This window comes from Molothrus ater, chromosome 8, assembly GCF_012460135.2.
Source record: "Molothrus ater isolate BHLD 08-10-18 breed brown headed cowbird chromosome 8, BPBGC_Mater_1.1, whole genome shotgun sequence".
NCBI classification, from domain to species: Eukaryota; Metazoa; Chordata; class Aves; order Passeriformes; family Icteridae; genus Molothrus; species Molothrus ater.
The window spans coordinates 25,902,759-25,927,069 of NC_050485.2; the positions used below are offsets into that span (position 1 = coordinate 25,902,759).

At 49.1% G+C, this 24,311-nt stretch overlaps 1 protein-coding gene across 2 annotated transcripts in view; it reads left to right on the forward strand.

The window, feature by feature from the left end:
• Positions 1 to 1,435: 1,435 nt before the first annotated feature.
• Positions 1,436 to 24,311, forward strand: part of MXI1 (MAX interactor 1, dimerization protein) — a 54,943-nt gene continuing 32,067 nt past the window's right edge. The window contains exons 1-2 of one of the 2 annotated variants that reach the window (XM_036386169.2): positions 1,436 to 1,750; positions 12,342 to 12,474. In XM_036386169.2, the coding sequence (XP_036242062.1) occupies positions 1,555 to 1,750; positions 12,342 to 12,474 (329 nt within the window). In that variant the 5' untranslated portion in view covers positions 1,436 to 1,554. Of the gene's footprint in view, positions 1,751 to 11,292; positions 11,633 to 12,341; positions 12,475 to 24,311 lie in introns of those variants that run through there. The other variant, XM_036386170.2, reaches the window with a different exon arrangement.

Consider the following 24,311-nt stretch of genomic DNA (forward strand, 5'->3'; position numbering starts at 1 on the left):
TGAGCCGCCCTGCACGGGGAGCTGGCCCGGCCCCGGCATGTGCCGTGGGAAGGGCATGTGACCGACGAAATCCTGCAGCCATGCTTCCCAAAAATAGCCCGCTGGCCCCCAGCAATTGGGTGCCGCAGGGATTTCATTGCATGGCTGCAGTCCGGGGCACCGTCCCCTCTCAGGTGATTCAGGTCCCCGTGATGCTGCGGGCTCCAGGTACCATTAGCATTACTAATACTGTCCTCCTAAACGCCACCACGACCTCTCTGCTCTGCTCTCCGGCCCGTTCCGGTCCCTGGGAGGCCGGTGAGCCCGGCGAGACCCACGGAGCCCCACGGCAGCCAGGTGTGAGCAGGTCCCCACGCCCCAGCACATCTCCGGGGCGATGCTTCTCCCCAGCCGCTCCCACAGGGCTCCTCAGAGGAACCAGACCAACCCGACCGGCCGGGCAGGAGCGGGGCTTTGTGCTGCAAACGCAGCACCGTGCTTCGGTGCTGCTGTCACGGACAGAAGGGGAGCGAGGAGGGTGCTGGAGGTCACTTGCTGCCAGCCTGGTGCTGGTGGACTCCACTCCGCCTACCCCCTCAAAATTCATGGACCCGAGATTGCAAATGACTTCTGGAAGTGCAAATCCTTGCCCTTCTCCTCAGTCTGGGTCAGGTCCGGCGCTCTCTCCTCCGGGCGCAGCTGCTATTTCTCACCTCCCTGACTGCAAAACAAGGGCAAAACAAGCTGCAGTGTGCCCGGCCCTGACCCCAGGTCTGCAGGGATGGATACGGAGGGGGTGAGGGAGGCTGGTGCATCCCTTGCCTGCTCTCCGCCTTCGATTTACTTTGGAAAAAAAAAAAAAATTATTAATTGCTTTTAGAGTCTGCACCCAGAGAGAGCTTTCTGGGGGCACTGCATAACAGAGGAGGAGCGACGTGACATTAAACCGCTAGTGCTTCATGCCGAGGGGCCCCTTTGGAGTTCGGGGCTTGCCTGCAGTGCTGACCCCATCGCCCCCAGCGCTGGGCGCAGCATGGGCTCCCCAGTCCGCCTGTCACGCTGGGTCCCTGACCAGGGACAGACCCTGGGGCAGGGCGGGAGGTGACACGGGGTGACAAGAGGCAGGGCAGGCTTGGCTGTGCCTCTGTGTCCTGGGGGCGGGTGCAGCTGGGCCCCCACCAGTGCCACCATCCCCGCGGCGCGGTGCCACCACCGCCGGAGCCCCTTTCCGAGGGGTCGTTCCCCCCGCGGAGCTGTAACTCATCCCGGGGCTGCTGAGCGGCGACGCGCCGGTCCCCGCCGCCCCGGGACAAGCCCGGCCCTGCCCCGCCGGCCGCCCCCCCGCGCCGGGCGTCGCGCAGCCGCCGGCGCTCGCACTCCGCAGGCGCGGCCGGGCCGGGCCGCCCCGCCGGGGCGCGGGGGGGGCGGGACGGCGGCGGCCCGTGGGGCGACACAGCGGCGGGGCGGGCGGCGGCAGCGCTGGGACCGCGGCGGCCGCCGGGCTCGCCGGCAGACGGACAGACGGACGGACGGACGGACGGACCGAGGCAGCGCAGCACGGAGAGGCGGCGGGGCATGGGGAAGCGCGGCCGGCCGCGGAGGGAGCCGCGGAGCGAGCCGCGGAGCGCAGGGGCGGGCGGCGGGGCCCGGTGCCCCCTCGGGGACATCTGCAACACGAGCCCCGCGGCGGGCATGGACACCTTCCTGTACAACGTGCAGGTGCTCCTGGAGGCCGCCAGCTACCTGGAGCGGATCGAGAAGGAGAATAAAAGTAAGTGCGGGCTGGCGGCCGTGGCCGCGCGTGTGCGTGACCGCGGGGCGGTCAAGGGGAGTAAGGAAAATAAACCAAACTTTCGGCTGGCTGCAGGGGCCGGGGATGCAGTGACAAAGGGCGCCGGGGCTGGCCTGCACCCTCCGCGGCAGAGGCGTGCGTGCGACCCCCGCCGCCGCTGGGGAGACCGGGCCCGGGGGAAAGTTTGGGATGGAGAGTGGAGCGGGACGGCGCGGGGAGGGGGGGCGCATCTCCGGTTCTCGGGGAGAGCGGGCTCGGAGTGGCACCGAGAGGGGCCGGGGGGGCGGCGGGCCCCGCGCGGAGCCGGAGCGGCGGGGGAGGAGGCGATGACACGTCCCCGCTCCCCCCGCCGGGGCATGGGCAGAGTCACGTAGGCAAGTGGCAGCGCTCGCCAGGTAGCCGGCGGGGAGGGGAGGAGAGGGCAGGGCAGAGCAGTGCAGTGCAGTGCAGGGCAAGGCAGGGCAAGCGTCCGGTGCGGGGCGGTGGCCAGCAGCGCCGCTAGCCTCCTGCTCCGCGGGCGCGGAGGGTGCGCGTAGCCCGCGGCTTTGCCCCGCGGAGCGGTCTCCCGAGCGGGCAGGCGAGCCGCGAGCGACGGCGGCACCGCGAGGAAGAAGCGCTTAGGGAACAAAGGGGCGGCCGTGGCCCGCGGCGGAGCGCGGCCGCGGACCCCGCGCGGTGGCGGAGCGCGCTCCAGCGGCGCTGCGCCCGGCAGGCCCCGCCCCGCGGGCGGACACATGGTTCGCACATGGAGCTAGCGCGCCGCGCTCATTGGCCGCCGCCTCCTGGGGGCGGGGCCGCGCGTCCCGCTCCGCCAATGCGCGGCGCCGGGGTCCCCCGTGTGACGTCACGCGTTGCCGAGCGGGCCGGGGGGGGCGCGGGGCCGGGGGGGCTCGGCCCGGGGGGTTCAGCCCGGGGGGTTCGGGACCTGCGGGCCCGGGGGTGTCACACGGACACCTCGCAGGGAGCCCCGGGCTCCGCTCCGCCACCGGCGCTTTGCCCTCGGTTTCCTCGGGTTTCTCTGTTATTCTTTGTTTTAGCCTTTTTTAAATTTTTTTTTAATTTTCTACTTTTTTTTTTTCTTAATTCTCTACTTTTTCTTTTTTTAATTTCGCTGTCCTCCTCGCTTTCATGTTTGGGGTTTCCCCCCCCCCCCCCCTTTTTCTCCTCCGTGGAGCATGTGCTGCGTTTTGTTTTCCGTTTAACTTTACAAAGGCATCGGCGAGTCCCTCGCCACGCGTCTCCATCGCACCATCAGCCTCTCCTCGCCGTTCACCCCTATGGCAGCTGCAGGTCCCGAGCAGGTGCCGGTATAGGCTGCCCTTGTTCTGCGGGAAAAGCTGCGTGCACGCAGGCTCCCAGGGAAAGGGATCCCACTGCGGAGGAGCTGCTCTGCCGCTAAAGCTGCAGCCAACAGCCCTTGTTCTTTGCTCGCCCAGAACAAATCCAGGCTGCTCTTCTGTTTTGGAAAGTTGAGTTAATTTTGGGGTGGGATATTTTTTTCTCACGTGCTAATTGTTGTTTCGTAATGAATCTGCAAAGCCAAGCGCCTGAGGAGCTGAGCTGCGCCTTGAGCAGCAGCTGCGAGCAGGAAAATGACAGGAGACACCAGCAAGAACTGGGTTTGAGTGTGAAAACAGCAGCATCCCTGGTTTGGAAACTGAGTGTCAGACCGCTGGTTTAGGTCTGTTTTTTTTCTCAACGAGCGCTCTTATTATGAAGGGGAACTGTCAAAATCATGGCTTTTTTTTGGGGTGGGGAGAGATAGAATTTTCCCTGCCGTTGAGATGGATAGTATCTGATCTTTTACATGCTCCATTTAAAAATGCATCATTTTACACGGTTTCTTGTTAGGAACTGGAAAATGAGTAGGACTGCAGGATACAGGATTTTTTATTGCTGGATTTTTAAAAGAGGTGTTTGCATCTAAACAACTCAATTCCTGAGCACTTGTTTTCATGGAAGCTTTCACTAGTAATTGTTGAGGTCATAATGCTGAAAATCATCACTTTTATTAGGAAATTCTGCAAAACCTTTCAGTATTTTAATGTGCAATCAGGACATTTTAGGGTGAAAAGTCCCATTTAACCAAAGGTTCAGCTGGTGAACGTGCTGTTCAGAACGTGACTGTCATAAACCAGGCAGCTTTTACGTGTTGCTCCCAAACAAAGAAAAATGCTGCTGGGATTGGAAAACAATCTCTGAGCCTTACTGGCCCTATCTAAACTAAGGAACAGCTGCAGAAGCAGGACTGTTGTATCCTAATGTATATACATCTTTCTGGGAAGGGATTTGCATGCAGAGCTCAGGTTATTGCACCAAGAAAATGCTGTGCCCTTTCATCTGCCAGGGCAGGGGTGATTCCTCAGTGCACCCAGTGCTGGCAGCCTGGCAGAGATGTTTCTAATGATCACTCCTCGTTACACTCTCTGAACTCACAATTCACAATAATAGAGGGGGGCAGCTCAAAAAAGTTTGGTGATGGAGACTGCCAGACTCAGTTTCAGTCAGACTTGGTGCTTGCCTGCTTCCTGCAGGATGCCCAGGTCACTTGACCATGGTGTTATGAAGGGTGTAATGAGCTATTTTGGTGTTACTCCCATCAGGAAGGTGGCTGAGTCACAGCCCTGTTGTGCCAGGTGCTGTACATGCAGGGGAGTGACGGTGCCCTGCCCCAAGGAAACAGTCTTAAAAAAATAGAGGTGACAGATAGATGTTTGTCTCTTCCTGGCCAGGATGGGTGACAGGGACAGAGCTGGGTAAAGCTGGTTGGGATCAGCATCACAGTGGTATGGAAGCTGAAGGGCTTCAGTAGCCATAGGAAGGAATCTAAGGAAGGGCTATTAAGGCTCTGAGAACTCAAGTGGTTTTCCTCATAGTTTTATGGTTTCTGATAAACTACACTCAGTGTCCTCATTCATTCTTCCAAGCCTTTGGTGGCTCTGCCATGTTATTCACCTTCTCCAAACACTGTCCTCAGCAGGAGCAGATGCTGTTTGGTAGAGGAGCCCCCTGAGGGGTGGACACAACCTCTTCTCTTGTGGATCCAAGTGCTTGGATATCCCAGATGTGCATGTCACACCTTCTGGTGATAGAGGAGCAACTACAAGGATGTTTTCAGCCTCCAAAACACACCTACCCTTGTCTGCAGGTCAGTGGTACAAGGCAGACAGCAGAGCCTTCCATGTCTAGGGCAGGACTTTGAGATAAGGTAGGAGTTTGCTCCCTGCCTGAAGCTCAGGCAGAAATATGGAGATGATGATGATTTACATTTATAGGTCCCACATCCTATCATTGTGGCCACGCATAATAGCTGAGGGGCCATGGGTTGGCTGGGTAGTGTGGAAACAGAACCACAGGGCAGAGAGCCATGGAGCAGGGTAGGATATACTGTCAGGGCTATGGCAGGGGGAGGCAGTGTTCAGGACTGGCCTCTCAGCACCACCCTTATAGTATTCACTTATATTTTAAAATATTAGAATAAAAATTACCTGTGTTACAATATGGTGACAGGGAAGGTTAGAATCCTCTTATCAGACTCCTTGGGTAAGGTGGAGTATTTTAGCTACTGAAATATAACTGAATTATTTTTTCAGCTGAGCCTCTGGGAGTGAATAACAGTGCTGCCTGCCTGCTTGCTGCAGTTCTCATGGTGAGACCACAACACCCAATCCCAACACACCTTGCTAACTGACATGTACAGGTTTCCAAATTACCTGTTTCTAGAAATTTAAGCTTGGTATCCAAGGAATAGAAACGTCACATGAAGAAAGTTACAGTGGCTGTTTTCAGAAATTCAAGTTGTGCTGAGGGCAGCTCTGTTGATACATCTGTAACCTCTGCAAATGCCACTTCATGAATAAGCAGGGCTGAAAATCTGTAGCAGCTGAAATGCTGGGATTTGGAAGATGTTTTTAAAGGGACCTGGAGTAAACTCAGCTGAGGTTTAATGTTGTGCCAGGCATCCCCTTTGTGTGTATGGGCTCATGTTTTTGTCAGTAGGAGTTGCACAAACACGTGATGAATCCTTCGGATACGATGACTTATCTGTAATAGGCATGGTGTGTAATACATTCTGATCTCACTACAGATACAGACCTGTGTTGCCATATCCTCTTCCAAAAGCATGAAGGCAATCAAGTCTCTGTAACAGGGGTGACAAGTTCACAAGTCTAATAGAGGTGTGCATGCATGGGACAGTGGACCTTGGCCCCTTGCAGGAGACAGCTAGATCTTCTTCAAGTGCTGGCTATGTTTATTGATCTTCTGACCAGGAATAACAAATGGATGATCTTAGATTTGTCCTTTGCTCTTGAATAATTCTCTCTGAGGGAGAAGACAACTGAGCCTTGGGGATGAATTAACAGTATCTTCATCATGTGGCTCCTTCCATTGTTTGTGTACTGTTTGGTGTCTTTTTCTGACAAACCAAAGAAATGTCAGAAACCTATAATTAGCTGAGGGCAGAAGAAGCTGAGATTGCCTTTGGTCTCCATGCAGAGCTCCCATTATATCAATAAGAGCTGACCAAGTGGCTCAAGGTCAGTGTAGATGGTCTTGAATCTTACGGTGATATGATGTATAGAGCATAAAGGGACCCCTTTATTTATATATTTTTCATCCAACTCACAGTAAACCCCTTTCTTTCCTCCTGGTTCATGACCTGGCCACAGTGATTCATGTGTTAGCCACTTCCAGGTTGGGCTGTTTTGACTCATCCTGTTTGGACCTCAGCATAGAATTCAGAAGGAAGCCACAGCAGGAGAAATGATAGGGCAGAGGTAGAACCATGGAACTGTGCTGGAAGCACTGCTGAGAACCAATTGCATCCCTTGTCAGCAGAGCATCCTGAGAGCCAGAAAAGAAGCACATTCTGCCACTGGCTGAAGAACCCTACTTTCTTGTTATTTAGCTGAAGGACTCTGTATACTTTTTCTCATGGACATTCCTCTTAATTTTGCAGCTGGATCAGTTAAGTGACTTAATCAAAGTTACAGAGTAAGTCACTGACGCAGTATAAATTTGGGCACAGCACAGGGCTGAAAACAGAGCACATCTCCTAGAGAGAAGGAACAAGTGACCCAAAGAGCCAACAGATCTGTGGCTTTTATCTTATTGTTTGGCAGAGCTTCGTCTTTGAATCAGAGCGTGCACTTTATTCCTGCTCAAACTCTTGGATATCCCAGAGGTTTGGTTCTGAGAAATGTCTGTCCTCAGTGGTGGATGGGTTCCAGGTACCAGTGGGAGTGCTGAAATGGATTATCTGATGCCTTGCAGAAGAGTGAAGCTCTCGGATGAGAAATGAGGCCATGTCCTGTAGGCACTTGTAGGTCCCTTAGTGAAGGTATTGCAAGCTTTGGAAGGGAGTTGAGTAGGTGGGACTTGGGTTGTGCTCCAGTCTGCTGCTGCAAGTCCTGCAATTCCTAGCTACTACAGTCGTGACTACAAGAACAGAGACCTGTTTGTTACAATGTGTGCTGATTATGTTGTTCAGATGTTGTTCCCCTCACTAGAGAAACAGGAGTGGTATGGATCTGCTGTTCCCAGAAATTTGGGGAATCACTGAGTCTTTGCACTGTTGTGACAGTGCCAGAAAATGGTTCCTACTAGGGATCTCTGTTCATGATTTGATTGCATAAGTGTTAGATTTCAAGGATTTGAAAACAATATTAAGAGTTTGGAGGGTTTGTGTGAAGGTGGGCAAAGGAAGCACTTATGGCTGTTGCCATCTTAATGTTCCTCCCAGAAAATGCACAGGAGGCTGGGAACAGGAGGATTTTAGCAAAAGCCAAATACAGAATGAAAAACAAGGCAGCTTAGCCAAAGGGATTGCCCTTATTGAAAATAACTTCCACGTTGCAAAGCATTGTGTTATTTCTAAGGTTTGTGTTCAAAGCAGAGGGCTGGGCATCTTGATTTGTGAGACGTGTTCCTGTTCCACCTCTGACTTAGGGTGTGTCTTCATGTGAGTAATTATGCTGCTTACACCTCAGTTTCCCTTCCTGTCGAGTGGAAAGAAAATAGCTAAAGTAATTTTGGGTTTGAGAAGCTTAAAGCATTACTTTTGGAAAGCTCTTAGAAAATTTCCCTGATGGAAGTTGCTAGTTTAACGTAAGTGATGGTGATGTTGATAAAAAACAGATCACATCTGTTATACTTGATGAAAATAGTACAGCAGCATTTCAGATGTAAATATTAATTGATTTCTGCACTGCAGATTTCTTCTTGGATATTTAAATTATTGCTAAGGAGGAGGGAAAGGCTATCAGGGAGATTAACAAATCCATTATTAAGGCTGGAAATGGAGGGTTGCCGAAGTGCCATTTAATAAAATGTAAAAAGCCCCTTTCTAAAGGGCGAAGCAGCAGAACACACAATGAAAGTGAATCACAGCTGCCAGAAGGGATGCCAGCAGCAAGCACTTATAATCAGAAAACTGTACTTACAGATCATTCGGAGCCACTAAATTAAATGATCTCATTCTCCCCTAAAATATCTTCCCTTAGCCCCTCCCCAGTGTTGCCTGTGGATTGCTCAACCACATTTAAAATCTGACTTTGGGGGCTTTTTGGTCAGCAGTTGAATGGCATTGGGCCTCTTCGTGCTATTTACTTTCCACCCACTTTTGTTTCTGTCACACTCTGGCATTTTGCAGGCTGACCTGCCCACACGAGCACTTGGGATGGCAATTGCAAGATTTTACAAATCTGATGTGGCTCCATAGTTACTTGCCTCTTCTCTAGGGCTCCTTCTTTGGGGAAATGTGCCACATTTTACTCCCAAATTTGTCTTTGTTTCACACAGATTTTTTTTTCTAATTTCCATTGTTTACTTCAGAAACAAAGACTTGGAAGCTGAGCTGAAGTGTAAATGCAAGAGCTTATCCTACATCATTTCACACAGAACTGATCCTGCTGTTACTTCTTTCCAGGCTGATTTAATTCACCATGTGTATCAGGATCCCCCTCCTTCATCCTCTCTTGTTTTGTATCTTGAACTTTACCTTCATGAGCTGACACTCTGATATGCTCCTAACCTACCCCTTCATTTTCCAGCCATGGGTTTCCCTTTTAACCCCTAGAGTGGCACCACATATCTCCCAATGTGCCATCAGAAAAGCTAATGGCAGTGGATGCTCCCAAAGACCTGTTTTACAGTGAGTTTGGGGGGTTGGAGTTGCAGGATTTGTTTTTTTTAATGTTTAGTGTTGCTAATCCTGAGAAGCAAATGGCCCATTTGTTTTGGAAGTATGTTAAAGGAAGCTCAGTTAGAGCCCAGAAATGCTCTTGTGTTAACTTCACTGGTGGGGAGCTGTCTGTGCACCTGTGTCCTTTTCATTAATCCAACATCTTATGAGTAGTCCTTGAGACTGCCCAAATTTGGAATTTTCCATGTGCTTTTAACAGTCTCCTCTATGGGCAGTTTCCAGTGTAGAAATATGAGGTGGGGAGAGAGAATGCTTCATTCCCTGAGTTCTCCCCCAGCCAAAAGCCAGTCTTTGCCTGTGCTGTGGTCTGGCTGGGTGTAGGTGCATGAGTGGAGACCCTCCTGTCCGAGCAAGGGCTGGGACTGTCTTTCCCAGAATGAGGGAGGGATGTCCCTGGAGGTGTCCCAGCTTCCTTTATTTTTTAGCTATCCCACCTTAAGAGAAACAAAACAAATCAAGCCCTAGAGATTTGGAGATGAAAAGGTCTGTGTAAGAACTGAATAGTGGTATTATTTTTACCTCCATCAGCTGCAAGCCTGCAGTTTTCTGAAGAAGCCTCAGAAACGGTGAATCAGCAAATTGTGTGTAGAGAAAAGTTAACTACCCTGAATCCACTTTTTTCAGCTCTTCTCTAGTTGAGTGCTGCCGACTCTTGCAACTCCATCATGAGTCTCCTGATACTTTGTGCTCTGCCTAAAGCCCTTGCTACCAGACATAAGCCATTGGTTGAGAATTTCTGCTTTTTCGGGATTTTTTTCAAGGTACTTTTCTGTCTCCTGTTGGGATGGAGGAATGTTTGCAGATGTAACCAGTCATGGTTACATACAGAAAATATCCCAGTCAGAACTACAAAACAGTCTTTGGGGGATTCTAAGTCAGAATCAGTTGGAGATTCAGATATTTACTATGAATGTTCTGATTCTGATCTTGAATGTTTTCTGAGTGCATCCTTTTCAAGTAAGTCAAATATTTTAGAGATTGGTATAATACAATTCTATGTTACCAGGTTTTTAAGCTCCATTCCAGCTAATGCTGAGATTGGTAAAATTCAGGGTGATAGAAGTGATCCAAGGGTTTGTACCTACATGAAAATAAAGATGTAAATACATTATTAAAATTCTGAAAAGAGAGATCATACTGAAAGCATTTGTTAAAATGTTGAGATGATCACTGTTGTGCCTTGTTAATGTGGCACTTCAAGTATAGTGAATTTGCTGTCTGTGGTATCTCTTGTCTATGCTCTTAATTAATCTGTGCACATTGAAAAATGGGCCTTGCTCCTTAACCTCCTATGAAAAACAATCTATCAGTCACTCCAGGTGGGAATTCCAGGCACCTGGAACCTGTGGAGTTCCATCTCCACAGGTGAGATGTGGAAGGTTTCCACATTGTGGCTGTGGCTTTGTCTTTTGTAGCCTCTCTGCTTTATCCTTGCCACAGCCCTGCCAGTTCCATGTGGGTGGGCATGGAGCCCTCACCTGGCGTGGCTGCTGTGTCCAGTCCTGGGCTTCTCAGTTCAAGAGGACACAGAGCTCCTCGAGCAGGTGCACTGGAGGGCTACAGAGTTGATCCAGAGGCTGGAGCGTCTCTCTTCAAAGGATGAGGGAGCTGGGCCTGCTCAGCCTCAAGAAGAGATGTCTGAGAGGGGATTTTATTAATGTCTGTCTGTTGGAAGGGAGGTGTCAGAGAGGTTGGACCAGGTTCTTTGTGGTGGTGCCCAGCAATGGGACAAGTGGCAAGGGGCAGGAGCTGATACACAGCAGTCCCACCTGAATATGAGGAACTGTGCAAGTAACTGAGCACTGGCACAGGTTGCCCAGAGAGGTTGTGGAGTCTCTCTCACTGGAGATATCCCAGAGCCATCTGGATGCAATCCTGCACACTGTGCTCTGGAGTGACCCTGCTTAGCTGGGAGCTGACCCACCGTGGTCCCTCCCAGCGTGACCCACTCTGTGATTCTGTGACCTGACCACCACCACCACCCCCTCGGGGTCTGGGTGGGCACGGAGCCATCCCCTCAGGCGCGGGGACACACAGCCATTGCCCCGGGAGCTGCCCCCGCCTCGCTCCGGCGGTGCCTCGGTGCTCCCGGGAACTGCATTTCCCAGCCCGCCCCGCTCCGCTCCGCTCCGCCCGCCCGTGAGCGCCGGGCAGAGGTAAACAAAGTGCTGCGAGGCGGCGGGCGGGGCGGCGGCCGGAGGGGCCGGTCCCGCCGCGGGGCTGCCGGGCCGAGGGGGCCGGGGCTGGATCCTGGCAGGGCCCGGCGCGGGGGCGCTTCGGGGCTGGCCGCGGGGGCAGCGCTCGGCCGGGCGCTGGGGACGGGGCTGGGGCAGGAATAAGCGCTCGCCGCTCCCCGGCGGGAGCATCCCGGAGCGGCTCCTTCCTCCGGCATTTCCTCCGGCGTGTTCCCTTGCCGCCCCTCGCCCTCCCAGGAGAGCCGCCCCCGGCACGGTGTGACGAGGCCCGGGCACTGGGCAGAGACGGCGATCCCCGGCGCCTCCCCGCCGCAGCTGCCCCCGTGTCCAGCGGGGGAGCCGGGAGCGTGGGGGCGGAGGGCGGCCCGGGGCTGCGGAGCCCCCCGGCCATGGAGCAGGTCCAGATGATCAACATCCAGCGGCTGCTGGAGGCGGCCGAGTATCTGGAGCGAAGGGAGAGAGGTAATGGGGGGAGGATGGGTGCCCTCCGTGAGGGGAACGGGGCTGGGGTCAGATCCCCGCCGAGGGGCGAGAGTGACCCCGGAGAAGGGATCAGAGCCGGTGTTTGCTGGCGGGATGGTGGTAAATCCCCAGCTGGATGAAGGATAGGGATGATGAGCCCTCCTGAAGGTGGTGGATGAGGTGGAATGTTTTTGCAGAGTGGGGGAGGTTGACGTGGATGTGGTTTCTGGGAGGAAAAGGGGGTATTTGGTGTGAAAGTTTTCCACTGGGCAGGAGGGATGGTGGTGGGTGGCTCTGGCTCAGCAGAGACGTCAGTGGCACGGTGAAATACATCTGGTTTGCCTGGTTCAGATAGGTCGGGCAGGAGGAGGAAGATGAGGCACTCTCTAGACTGTCATGTTGTTTTTTTTATATTTTCAATGTTTGAGTGGTGGTGACCTTCCTCCAGGGTTGGCAGAGACTTTATACTTCCCTTCCTCCCTTTTCTCCAACCTCAGTCCACTTCCCTGTGAAGTGAATATATCCTCAGTCATTTCCCTGAGCTGTTGTGATTAAGGGCCTCCCCAGCTAGGCCAGTGGGTTAGTGGTGAGGCCTGCCTGCTGACTTCTTTATTTTTTCCTTTTTTATTTTTTTTCTCTCTCTCCTTTTTTTTTTTTTTTTGGTTGTTGGTTTTTGTTTTTAACGCCTTGCCTGTTGATTCTCTTGCAGAGTGTGAGCACGGCTATGCCTCGACCTTCCCCTCAGTCCCAAGCCCTGGACTACAAGACCCAAAGCCCACGCGGAGGCTGAGCCGGGCACGGAAGTACAGCGGCAGTGGCAGCATTGCCAGTATTGCCACCAGGTACACTGTGGGCAGGGCTGCCTGGGGGTCAAAGCTGCAGAAGAAAGCTGGAGGCAGTGGAGAGAAACTTGCTCTCTTGGAAAAATGGGAAGAGAATCTGAACAGCTAGAAGGATTCTGAGCTGGAGCACACAAGTGCAGTGTCCATTCTGGATCTATGGAAGTAGAGGGGGACACAGGGGAGCTGGATCTGAAATGGCACTGCCAGCTGACACCATGCCAAGTCTCAGATGCTGCAGAGGGAAGGGGAATAGGGAGATCTGTTCACAAGGTTTAGGGAGGAGGTAGGCAATAGCTATTCCCATTATATACAGCTGATGTCTTTCCAACCCAGAAATCACTGCTTTTAAGGGATAGTGCATGTGCAGCCTGGGTGCTTTGGGATTGTAATGACAGGCATGATTTGAAGCAAGGAAATGTTTTGAAATGGATCCCCTACAACAAATGGGAGAGAGGGAGATGACTGACTGTAATGTACAACATGTTAAAAATTCAGTTCAGGAAAACAAAGCTGTGTTTCAGTCTGCCTTTTAGGGCAGTGGGATTTCCCAGCTTTTGCTAGCTTGGTAATTGTAGAACTCCATGTTTTTGACACTTTTCTTATTATACAATGGCATGTTTTTTGGTTTCTTAAATCTAGAAGAGACAATAGGATTGAGCCTATTGCCTGGTGCTGTGGTTGCATCTACCTCTTCCCCCTCATTCCTGTTCTTTTTATTTTTGTTTGCTACCTTCTGTAGGTTTGTTCAGACCTTGTTGAGACCTTCTGGGATAGAGAAACTTTAGAAACATAGAGTATGCCTTTGAAAAGGCATTTGCAAGCTTGCTTTTACTGCAGCAAGGCCTGTGCAATCCATAAAATGGTGGCAGGTGGCTCAGGTGATTAAGGCTTTCTTAAGGCCATTGGGAAGGACCTGTAAAGGCCTAAGGGGAAGGTGCCTTTGCTTGCAGTGATTCTGCTTCGGCAGCATTTGATAATAAAGGTTGTTTGAAGCAATGTTAGGACACCTTGTTGTAGGGAAGTTTTCTTCATCAGGATCAGCATATCTTGAGCTCTTTGTGTGCTCAATGTTTGTATTTGCTTCTCTACTTCATCCAGCTTCTCCTAATTTGAGGGCCTTTGTAGCTCTTTGCTGTTTACTGTGAACCAAAGCCCCCAGTCCTGTGACTTTGTGTTGGAAAATGGTGGCAAATGCTGAATTGAGGTCGGTATTTTTCTCTCTAGGTTTCCCACATACTATTTTTCCATCCCACACCCCTTTGTCTCAAAGGCCTTTGTCATGGCAACCTGCCCTTCTCCAGAGGAGGGCTGGAAGCACATCCCCCTCAGGAACTCCTTAGCACTGAATCCAGCAGCCTGTAGGCTGGAGAGGGATGCAGAGCACTCCCAGTCCCTGGGGCCAGGGTGCTCAGCAGGCCCTGCCAGCACAGAGCTCCAGGCACAGCTCTCCTGGGGCAGCTCTGGTGCTGACACCAGCCCGCTGGGCCCTTGAGCCTGACAGGCTGAATATGTTCCTGTGGGTGGAAAGGCAGCAGAGAAGCAGAAGAGGTACTTTCTAGTCTTACTTAAACCTTCTTTATGCAAGGAATACTGAGGCCAAATTGAATCTTTAGAGTGATAACGTTGTTACCCAGAGCGTTTCCTCCTGTGGTTGTTTCAGCCTCAGGGAGTGACCAGTGTCAGGTCTGCTCCAGGCAGGGACCAGAGTTGGGTCTTTTGGGGAGCTCAGACCTTACATGCACAGTTGGAAATGGAAGTTTCTTTTAGCACAAGTCGTAGCAGCTTGCACTTGCTGTAGGAGATGGCAGGCCTTCCAGATGGCTGAAGTGCCGGGAAGTGACAACTGTGAAGTTTAGGGTGCCTCCAAATTCACTGCAGTGTCTTTTGTGTGATGCTGAGTATAGCATCAGCCTTGTTTAAGGAAGGCTCTGTATCATCTCTTCCTGTTAAAATCAAAGGGGCAATTCAGTAAGTTCTGTCTGGTGGAGTTGGAATGGACTTTGAATTAAATATCAAGTCCTTGATGAGGAACAAAACTTACATTTCATGTGTGGACAAGAGATTTTCTTAGATTGCTTTTGTCTCAAAATGTTTCATTAGTGTAGAGGAATAATGCATTTAGATCTCATGCAGATCTTGTAATAAAACAGCCTCCTGTGAAAATGTCTCTCAGGCAACCTTGGGAAAGCGACAATGTTTTCCTTTTTTTTTATTTATACACTTCTACAAATTCTTTTACAAATTGGCACATGTACCTTGTTGACGGTCTTTATTTGAACCAAATAATCCATGATTTTGTGGTACAGGGTATTTATGAAGCCTGGCTGCTTGTTTGATTAATATTTTAATTCCAAGTATTTCCCCTCAGCATTTGCAGCCCAGACATGACAGCTATTTCCTCCCAACAGGCTCTGTGCTGTCATTGCACAAACACCCAGAAAGTTCTGAGGAGCAGACAGCCCAGTTCTGGATGGCAGTGGCAGAGCAATTCTTATTCTTACAGAACTATGGTGATCTCACAGTCTCAGCAAAATAATTCTTTTCTACCCCAAATAGGGGTGTGCAGATAAGAGGAAAAAAAATGCTTCATAGTTTCTAATTCTTGTGATGCAATTTTAAGGAAGGATGTGGCTCAGGGTCTCTTTTCCTTTGCTTGTCTCTGTTGTGCAACCAACAGCATGGAGATTACTGCAGAGGGCTTCCCTCTGCAATCATTATCTACATGAATGTGCAGTGTTTTGTGCAGATATTTGTAAGATATAGTGAGTTTGAGTTAAAACATGAACGTATTTAAAAATACAGTTTTGCTTTAGTTGGGGATATTTTGGTATGGGAAATTATCCACCTGCAGAAAATAATTGGAGAATCACAGTCGTTACCTGGTGTTTATAATAGATGAGGGAAACTTTTTCTTTAACAAATCCAACTTAACACATAGATAAAAGCAAAAACCCAAGCAAATTAAAAACTCAAGTTAGCCAACATGTGTTACATTTGAATTGAGTATTGCCTCCTTAAATATGCTCTTGACAAAATTATCTTCTGATTTGTGGAATGGGTTGGAAAATGAACAGCGGTTTGTTACAGCATGTAGTATCACTTATTTAACATTACTTTTTTCAGAAGATGTTTCTGGGGCAGAACCTGAGTTTCTAAAACGTTGCTAGAGAAGTGAAGTAGTCTGTGCTGGGAGTGAAATTCTGTGGGTACATTAACTTGCACTCAATGTCACTGGAAACTGCTGCCATGGACCCTACATGTGCAGTTCTAATAGACTCAATTATTTGAAAGGTTCATTATATTTAGTTAGGATTAGCCTGGCTTGATATTTATACATTTTGGAAAATAATTGAGAAGACTTTTTAATCAATTAAATCATTGTGTCAGCAGGAAATAAAATAAACAGTAGGGTTGCTAAATTATTTTTCCCCCAATAATGCCGTCAATTTAATGAAGTTAAGATTTATAACGAAATCTGAAATTGCGTTACAATATTAGATTGTCATTTGTGTTTTGTTGTTATTTAGGCTCTCAGGCATGTAGAAAGCCTGTTGTTTTTTGGTCTAATCCTGGGGAAATACCAAGCATCCTCCCAGCAGCACTGGGAGCCCTCAGCTCTCCCAGGAGGCCCATGTTGTTAAGGGCTCTCAAATAATCTATTGCTCAGTTCCATGGGGGAGGGTTTGATCTCTGTCCAGTTTCTTTTTCGTTTCATTTTCCTCTCTTCCCATTATCCTCCCTTGTGTCTGGCACTGCCTCCCAAGGGCCTTTCATACACCTACAGTCTGATAGCAGGTTGCTTGCAGAGCTTGGAGTCAGCAGCTGTGATGAGGATGGTAAGGCATTTTGGGCATGTTATCTTGGAAATCTGGGTGTCTGGGTTTCTTTGCCCTTCTGCCTGTTCTACTGGTGCAGCTCCTCATTTTCTCTGTCGTTGCACTCTCATCTACCCATATGAAACTTTTTTCCCACTTCTAAATCCCATCACTTGGTTTTGTGCTGAACTTCTCTGTAGGCCTTCGCTCTCATAACCTTTGAAATTCTCTCCTGAGGGTCCATATGGGGACTGTACTGCTGAAACCCTCAGGTATGCTTGGCTTTAAGCTTGGTGTGCTCACAGTGTCCCAGAGCAAGTACTGTGGGGTGGGTGTGTAGCTGTGCATTAGGTACTCCGTGTGCCTTAGGTGATGGCTTAATGTGGCACAGGTTCACAAACATGGGTGCAGAAGCTCAGAGGGTGTGGCTGCAGGTGAATCTGCAAGTCAGCCTTGGGTGTCTGGTGCACAAGAAAGCTGATTTACCACAGCAGCAGTGCAGTGCAGCTGTACCTCACTGTGCAGGGGAGGAGTAGGGGGATTGGTGAACATTGCACAGTTTCAATATGTTTTATCTTTTCTGTCAAAGGAGGTTTCCACTCTCCTCCCCCCACATCGTGCTGCTGACTGAGTACCTGGCAATTTTCAGTCCTTCCTGGAGCCTCTGGAGTTAGGACAGTGCTGTAATTATGATTTTATTGGGAGAGAGGGTGTGCAGGTGGCTGAGTGGTTTGCCTGTCTTGTGTAAGGAATTCCTGAAAGAGCAAATTGCTGTGTCAGCTCTTCTTGATCTATTTTTCTGCACAAAGCCCCCAGCCCTATCTTCATGTCCCAGAGACCTGGTGTCTGAGACTTTCTGTCCACAGCTTTCCTGCTTCCTAGGCTCTATAGTTGTTTCTTGTTTCTGCATGTTACTTTGTTTATTTGCTTGTGAGTTTTTTGGGGTTTTTTTAATCCTCTTGCACTGGATCACGCCTCACTCTACAGCTAGTGGGAGTTGAGTTTTGACTCGCTATGTGTAGGTGGGTTAGAATCTGGCCCTTGTGTAATATGGGGGGGATGCTTTCTGCCTCAAACCTTGTAGTGCCTTGTAGTGAAGCTCTATTCATGGCTCAGGACCTGGCTTTGCTTTATAGAGTACAAATCCACACATGTAAAACAAGAGTTTACAGTGAGATCTGCGGTGCCATGTTTTGAGTTATGCTTCATTTTGATCATGTACAAGCAGTGTGATTAGTATCTGGAAGCTTCATCTTGCTCTTGAAACTTTGTCTGGACATACTTGGAGTCAGAATCTTGCCTCCCAGTAGAGGGTATACCTGAATATGCTCGTTAATTTTCCAAGAAAGGGAAGCTGAATGAAGCTGAGCTGTTAAGGATTGCTTTTCTCTTAGAGATATTGAGGGAGACTGGCCAGCAGTATTGAGTATAGTGAGATATGTGCATGACTTCTTTTTGAGAAAGCATAATAACAGTATAAATGCTGGGCTGGGAAGCTGGATTGGTGGTCCATGCACAAGAGGCAAATATTCACCCCATATTCAAATCCCACTGTTTTTGTAGGTTTGTACCTGCATACAGATGCTCAGAGAAGGCTGACAGGTAGGACTGTACTGAACTCTGTTCAGCCTCAGCACATCCCCTCTGCCCATTTGCCCCACTGCAATCTGCAGGTGTAGATGAGCAACTCCCAGTGATGCTGGAGTTTCTGAACCTGCCATGGTGTGAGATCCTGACATGAGTTGGAAAACAGAGAAGTACCCCATGTAGGTGAGGTTTTGTATGCAGTGTCTTCTCAGTGGTGCTTGGCTTTGCAGTACAGCTGGCAGGTTACCAGGGAAAACACAGAAAGTGGGGTGAACCCAGCAAATGGCATGAGAAGCATAAACCCCACTCCCTGGTGAGGAATGAGGCCTCCAGAAGTGCAAGAGCTGATGTAGCAATTTCCATGGGGGAACCCACTGTGTTCCTCTTTGTCACCCTGTTTACTTTATAAGCCTCCAAGGAAGAAGATCCTGCAGAGCTGCAGTTCCTGTTTTCCTTTGTGTGTTAGCAGTATAGCTGTGTATAGGGATATCTGGGTGGCAGGGAGTCTATGCAGAAACCCACAATTCTAGGCTCAATTTATACTTGGTACTTTCAGTAGTTGTAAAATGTAATTTGTGTTCTCTTTAGACTATCCAAGTTGTGCAAAGAGGCCTTTGTGTAAACTAGAAGTAGGCCCAGTTGTTGATGTTATCTGCAACCAAGCTGTAATTCTCTGCTGCAGCATCTGTCTGCTGTGAAGTGTCACTGTGTGTGGCTGAAGGCTCCTGATCCCTTTGTCCTCCCAGGTTTAGGGGGACTCCTCTACAGGAGTGTTGTTTCACAGTGGGAGTCAGTCAGGGCTCATGCTGTTGGTGTTGCAGCACTGCCCAGTTAGAGCTGTGCTGCAGCTGCCATGGGCTGATTTGCATCACTGATCACAGTGCTGGTGTGATGGCAGGAAATTTCACATTTTCTTATGTTCTCAGGGTCTTTTGAAATGTGAAGCTTGTTAGACCCATCCCCTAGAGAAATTTTGTGTCCTGGGATGGTGGGGAGGATATTTGGGCCAAACCTGGTCAACTGTTGCCACAATTCTCTTGTTTTCTCTTTCCATTGTATTCACTGTACAGGCAGTTCTCTGGTTTAAGTCATATTCCTTCTTTGTCAGTTGTTTTGGTTTTCTTCCCATCTCAGCACATTTGTACCCTTTTTATATCTTCTCTGTGTAATGTTTCATCCACAACACATGCAGGGATTTATCCTTCATGCTTTTGTTTAACCTGACCTGGTGCTGTGCTCGGCAGTGAATTGGTTGTCACCTGTAGTGTTGTTTCCATCTGTTCTCCTGTTTGTAGGTAAGACTGACTTTTTCCTTTCCTGCTCCTGATGGAGCTTTTAAATCCATTTCTATTTCTGACCCAAACAGACTGGTCAATGTCCTGCTGCTGAGTTAATTGTCTTGCTTGTTGGAGTTCCTGCTGTTCATCATCTCCTGAACCCTCCTGACAAACTTCTGCCCAAATTCAAAGACTGGCTGCTATTTGTTCTCCTCCTGAGAGTGTTGGCTCTTACTCCCTACCTTCTTTGAACCAACAAAGATAGGATTTGTTTTTGTTGACTTATTTTGGGCTTTCTTGATCAGAGGCTGTGGGTCTCTGGGGCTGTGCACTTGGCTGGCCTTTGCCTGGATCTCTTCTCTATGAGACACTGCCTTGTTGATCAGCTCAGAGAGAACAGGCCTGCTTTTTCCATCTTGCTGGATATATTCCCATCTCTCTTTTCTGTGTTCCCTACTGTACTTTCAGTCCTTTCATTCTCTGATATGAAAGTGATTTCACTTCAGTTCTGTTGCTTTATGAATCCAGTTTGAAGTAGCCTTAGATGATTTCCAATATTATCTTAATTACTTGTTTATGCTTTGCTGTTTGCTCTGTGACAAGCAGGCATGTGGACTGAGAGCAATCCTTTTGCCTCAGTTTTGATTAAAGCTCCTCTCCATAAAATAGTCGATTATTTTCTGAAAGCTTCTCATTTATCTCCTACCATCTGTTACACCATCAAGAAGGGAGAAGTTGTGAGAAAGGACAGATGACATTGGGATTGCTGTTGGGGCTGCTGCTCCAGGGGCCATTGCCCAGGTGCCTGGGCAGCCCTAAAGCAGCATATAGGCATGGTAAGGTAACATGGCACAGCTTCTGATTTGCCTTTAACAGTGAGGCTACAAAGTGCAGCAGTTCATGAACTGTTTTACAAGCAGCCTGGCCATCTGGGAGCTGTGGGAGGTAGCCACCTTGCAGCTTTCATGGTTGGTGCTGCTTGTGAGCCAGAACTGTAAGAACAGAAGAAATGGAAGCTCTTCCATTTTTCTCAGCCTTTCTTTTCCATGGATCTCCCAAATGCTGGATGAGTGTGTCCCTGTTGACAGAATACAGTCCCAGACATAAGGACATCTGAGTTCTCTTCCTGTTTTTCTTACAGCCTGTGGAGTCTTTGTGCCTCAGTTTCCCTAGTACAGCATGCAGCTAAGAGTATTGTCAATGTATTTTCCTGATTTAAAGTATATTTCCCTCTGCCTTCATCTCCAGGCACAGTATTGCAGCAGTATGGTTGTAACATGAGAGATAACTAACAAGCCTAAATAGAAGTGAAGGAAGTCTGGCCTGGCCCACAGCCATATAAATGCCATCAGTTTCTTTTCAAACAAAGTGCAGTTCAGTCAGGTGGTGTTTACTCAAAAAGCCTCACTTTCCCCAGTGCATCTGAAGGCAGTTTCTTGAGGGCAGAAGATGTGTGTTTGCAGAGAAGTACATGTTCCCCAAACAGACTGCTGCACTGCAGAGGGCACTGCCTAGGCTATTTCTGGAAGTGACCATCTTCCTCAAAAGGGCAATGTTATGTGTGGGAAGAAGCACGTTACAGGGCAAGGGCCGGGCATGCTGGGCCTTGGATCATTTCCTGAGTCTGCTGCCGAATGATCTGGGCACGTCAGATGACCTACATGGCTCCTACCATCTGCACATTATATGGTTCCCACCATCTGTACATTGGGGTAATGCACACACTTTTCTAATCCTGTTTTCTAGAAGCTATAGATGTTTTGGAGCTTGTAACTGTTTTAAAGAAGATGAGACTTAAGCTCCTGAGTTTTCTAGGTAGATTTGAAAATTGCCTCCTGTGTCTTTATTCTTTTTCTGTGAACCACTGCAATGCAGATACCAGCAACTGGGATACTGGTTCTGCTGTGGCCTTGGAAGGGGCTGAGTCCCTGACCATGTAGTGAGACTCATATAGCCTGCTAGAAGTCAGCAGGACAAGGACCACATAGAAAAGTGTATTTTCCTGTCCTCATTCTTTGTCATGCTCTTCCTTGTGCATGGGAGAGCTTGGAAGTGCATGGTGACATTTTTCTTCATCAGGTCATGAAATACACAGTTTTGTCAATATATTAAAAAAAGGCAAGAATCTGTTTACAAGAAGCTCAAACTCCCTTGCATCATGGATCACAGAGAAGAGTCTTGCCTTGGTGAAGGCAAAAATATTCTTCTTCCTGACATGTGAGAATCTATCTGAATTGTCTGAGTTCTAAATTGTTAGAGAAGATGCTGTCTGCTGCATGTCCAAGGGGGATGGACTAGGGTTTCTCTACTGAAATGGCTGAGGTACTTCACCAACTGAACATACATCAGCCTCTGTGTCTGATCTGTGTGTACCAGCCCCCTTTGACATGGTTAACTGTGGGCTGGGAAGAGAAGAAAGTGGTTTCTGTAGGACTTCTGCTCACTTGTGAGAGGAGTTAGAAGGCAGACAAATGGAGCAATGAATACACTTTGGAGAACTTGCTTCACTCTTGGCTGCTGTCAGCTGCCTGGTGTCCAGTCAGCAAGCCCCTTTCAGGCCAGCTTGTTATGGGAGACCCCAAACTGTCTGTTCCTCACACTGATCTTTTCCAAGATATGAACCTGGGATCTGGACTGTGGAAGTGCTGGTGGTGCACAGCCAGGGGAGGCACCAGCAGGGCTTGTGCTTAGAACATGCAAAGTGCCAGAAACAAGTCCTTGGGGGTCTTCATGGAAGTGCTCAGAGGGACATGAAGATGCAATTCTGATTTCCCTGTTTCTTAGCTTTCAGTTTGGAAAGTGAGGAAGCATGACGATAAATGTGCTTGTGAACTGCCCAGCCACTGCTCTCAGTGAGCCTGTCAAAAAGCCTGTAAGGAAAGCACCAGTTCTGTATTTAGAGCAGGGCTTGGCTTGAGGCCACACGTTGAACAATGAAGAGAAAACAAAATATTGAATAGCTGCTTGTTCAGCAAACCCAGTTCCTCTTGGCTGTGCAGGGCCCTGCATGAGGACAGTTTTCCTCTAGTATTTGGGGCTAGGAGGAGCATGTAGGGTCTCAGGTGGTGCAGGAAAAAGCCCACACCAGCATACTTGCTCCCAGCCTGCACAGTGGGGAGGGAAGCCAGCTGGGGACTTCTTTGCTGGCCCCAGACTGCAGCACTGAATGCAAACAACATTCCTGCTGTTATGTTGCCTGGCCTGGAAAACCTTTCCCTGCAGAGTGCCACCTTGTGCTGCTTATTAGGATGTTGGTCTGGTTTGGGGGAGCTCAGCTCTGGAACTGGGATAAACTCATGGTGCTCAGCAAGGAGGAGCTGTCTTCCTGCTCTGTTCTCCTGTGTGCTGAAAAAGCAGAACTGCACCGTCAGAACAATGTTGCTTCCCCAGATGAGGGTTATGTCTGATACGTCTGTTGGTTTTGAGTTTTATCAGTAAATTAATACTGCTTTGTTATTGGCTCCCATTTTAGATTGTTCTCTGGCACTTTGTACAGTGGTGTTTGAGGGTCAGGTTAGCTCATTTGGCAGACAGTGGGCAAGACATCAAGGCTGGTTTAAGGTTTGGGTTTGTTGGTTGTGGGCTTTTTTCTCACTTTCCCACTTAAACTTCACAATGGTTATGTGATTTTTTGGGGGTATTTGACCCAAGAGTCAGATGGCATGAGTGTTCATGTTAGCTGTCTCTGGGATGCCTGAGAACAGCTACCTTATCCCGGGGTTCAGGGAACCCAGATTTAGTACCCTGCTCTGCCACAGGTTTCTTGTGTGACCTTGGGAAAATTATTTCTAATTTCTGTGTGTTGGTGTTGTCCCCCTGCATAAAAAGTATTACGGAAGACTTAATTTAGAAATGTTGCAAACAGAAATAATGGTTATGACGAGCAGGTACCAAATTGAGAGAGGCTGTATAAATACTGTAGGTGACTTAGAACATATTTACTTCTTGAAGGGAAGTATGCAGTGTACTTTTAAAAGTTGTTTTGACTGGGTCTTGCAGGACACTTTCCCAATACTATGTAGAAACCCAGGGATAGGTGGCTTTCTACAGTTGTGAACCACGTGGAAGAGCTCTCTTCTGCTCTTTGAGCTGAAAACAGACTGTGGGGCCATTTCTCCTTTTCCAAAGATGAACAAACATGAACAGATGCCAGTACGGCTGTGTTCCCTTCTCTGTTGGAGACGGAGAATGTGAACTTTGGAAAGGTCTGGCTTGATCCTGGGAAAACAGCTTTGATCAGAGCCTTAGGAGGAATCTGATACTGTGTCCGTCTAAGAGCCACAGAAAAACTAGCCAGAGTTTGGGGCCAGGTTAATCTGGTGCATCTCCACTGACGTCAGTGAGAAGGTGAAACAGTCTGTTCCATCCCCTCACCTCAACTCCTCATGGAGAAGAATTTACTCTGGACCTCAAGGCCAGACACTGTAGGGGATCATGAGGTAGTAATGGCTTAAGATAATTTTTGTCTCTGGTACTGCTTGGAAGGAAACCTTTTGTTAGATTTGCTGATATGCAAGACTGAGGTGATGTTCTTGTTAGACTTGAGGCTGCTACTTGCAGAGGGCATAAGGATGGCAGCAGAAGGACTCCTGCTCTGGCTGTGCCATCTTCTGTTCAGCTGCATTTTGCTCCTCCTCACTGTAGGAGCTCATGCCAATGTTGTAAGTAAGTTGCTGTGTTCCCAAGGCTCCCCTGCAGCTCTCTGAGGACCAAACTTCTGGGCCTCTCAGAGGTGAGGAAGGCTCACAGCTCCCTTAGAAAGAGCCCTTGAGCATCTCTGTCTGGGCAGGAAGAGTTAACTCCTGTGCAGCCTTCATTTGTCTTGCCATTGGGCTGGAAGCCTCACGTGCTGCTGGTGCTGAAGGTTCTTTGTGGGTTTCCCAGGCTGGCTTCTGCCCTGGCTTCATAGGCTACTGTGGTGTTGATCCACTTGGAACCCTGGCAAAACACTGGCAAAACACTTCAGCCAGTAATTCTGTTTTGTGGACACAGGTGGATTTAAAATGTAAAAAAGCTGTTGACCACCCTTCTTTTCCTTTATTTTATTTTGTCATTTTTGAGGAAGAACTTGCATAAAAGAGAGCAGTAATGTAGTTCACTGGTTTCAGAAAGGTTGGTTATTCTTGGTTTGGGGAATGGAGGAAGGCATTTCCTGCAG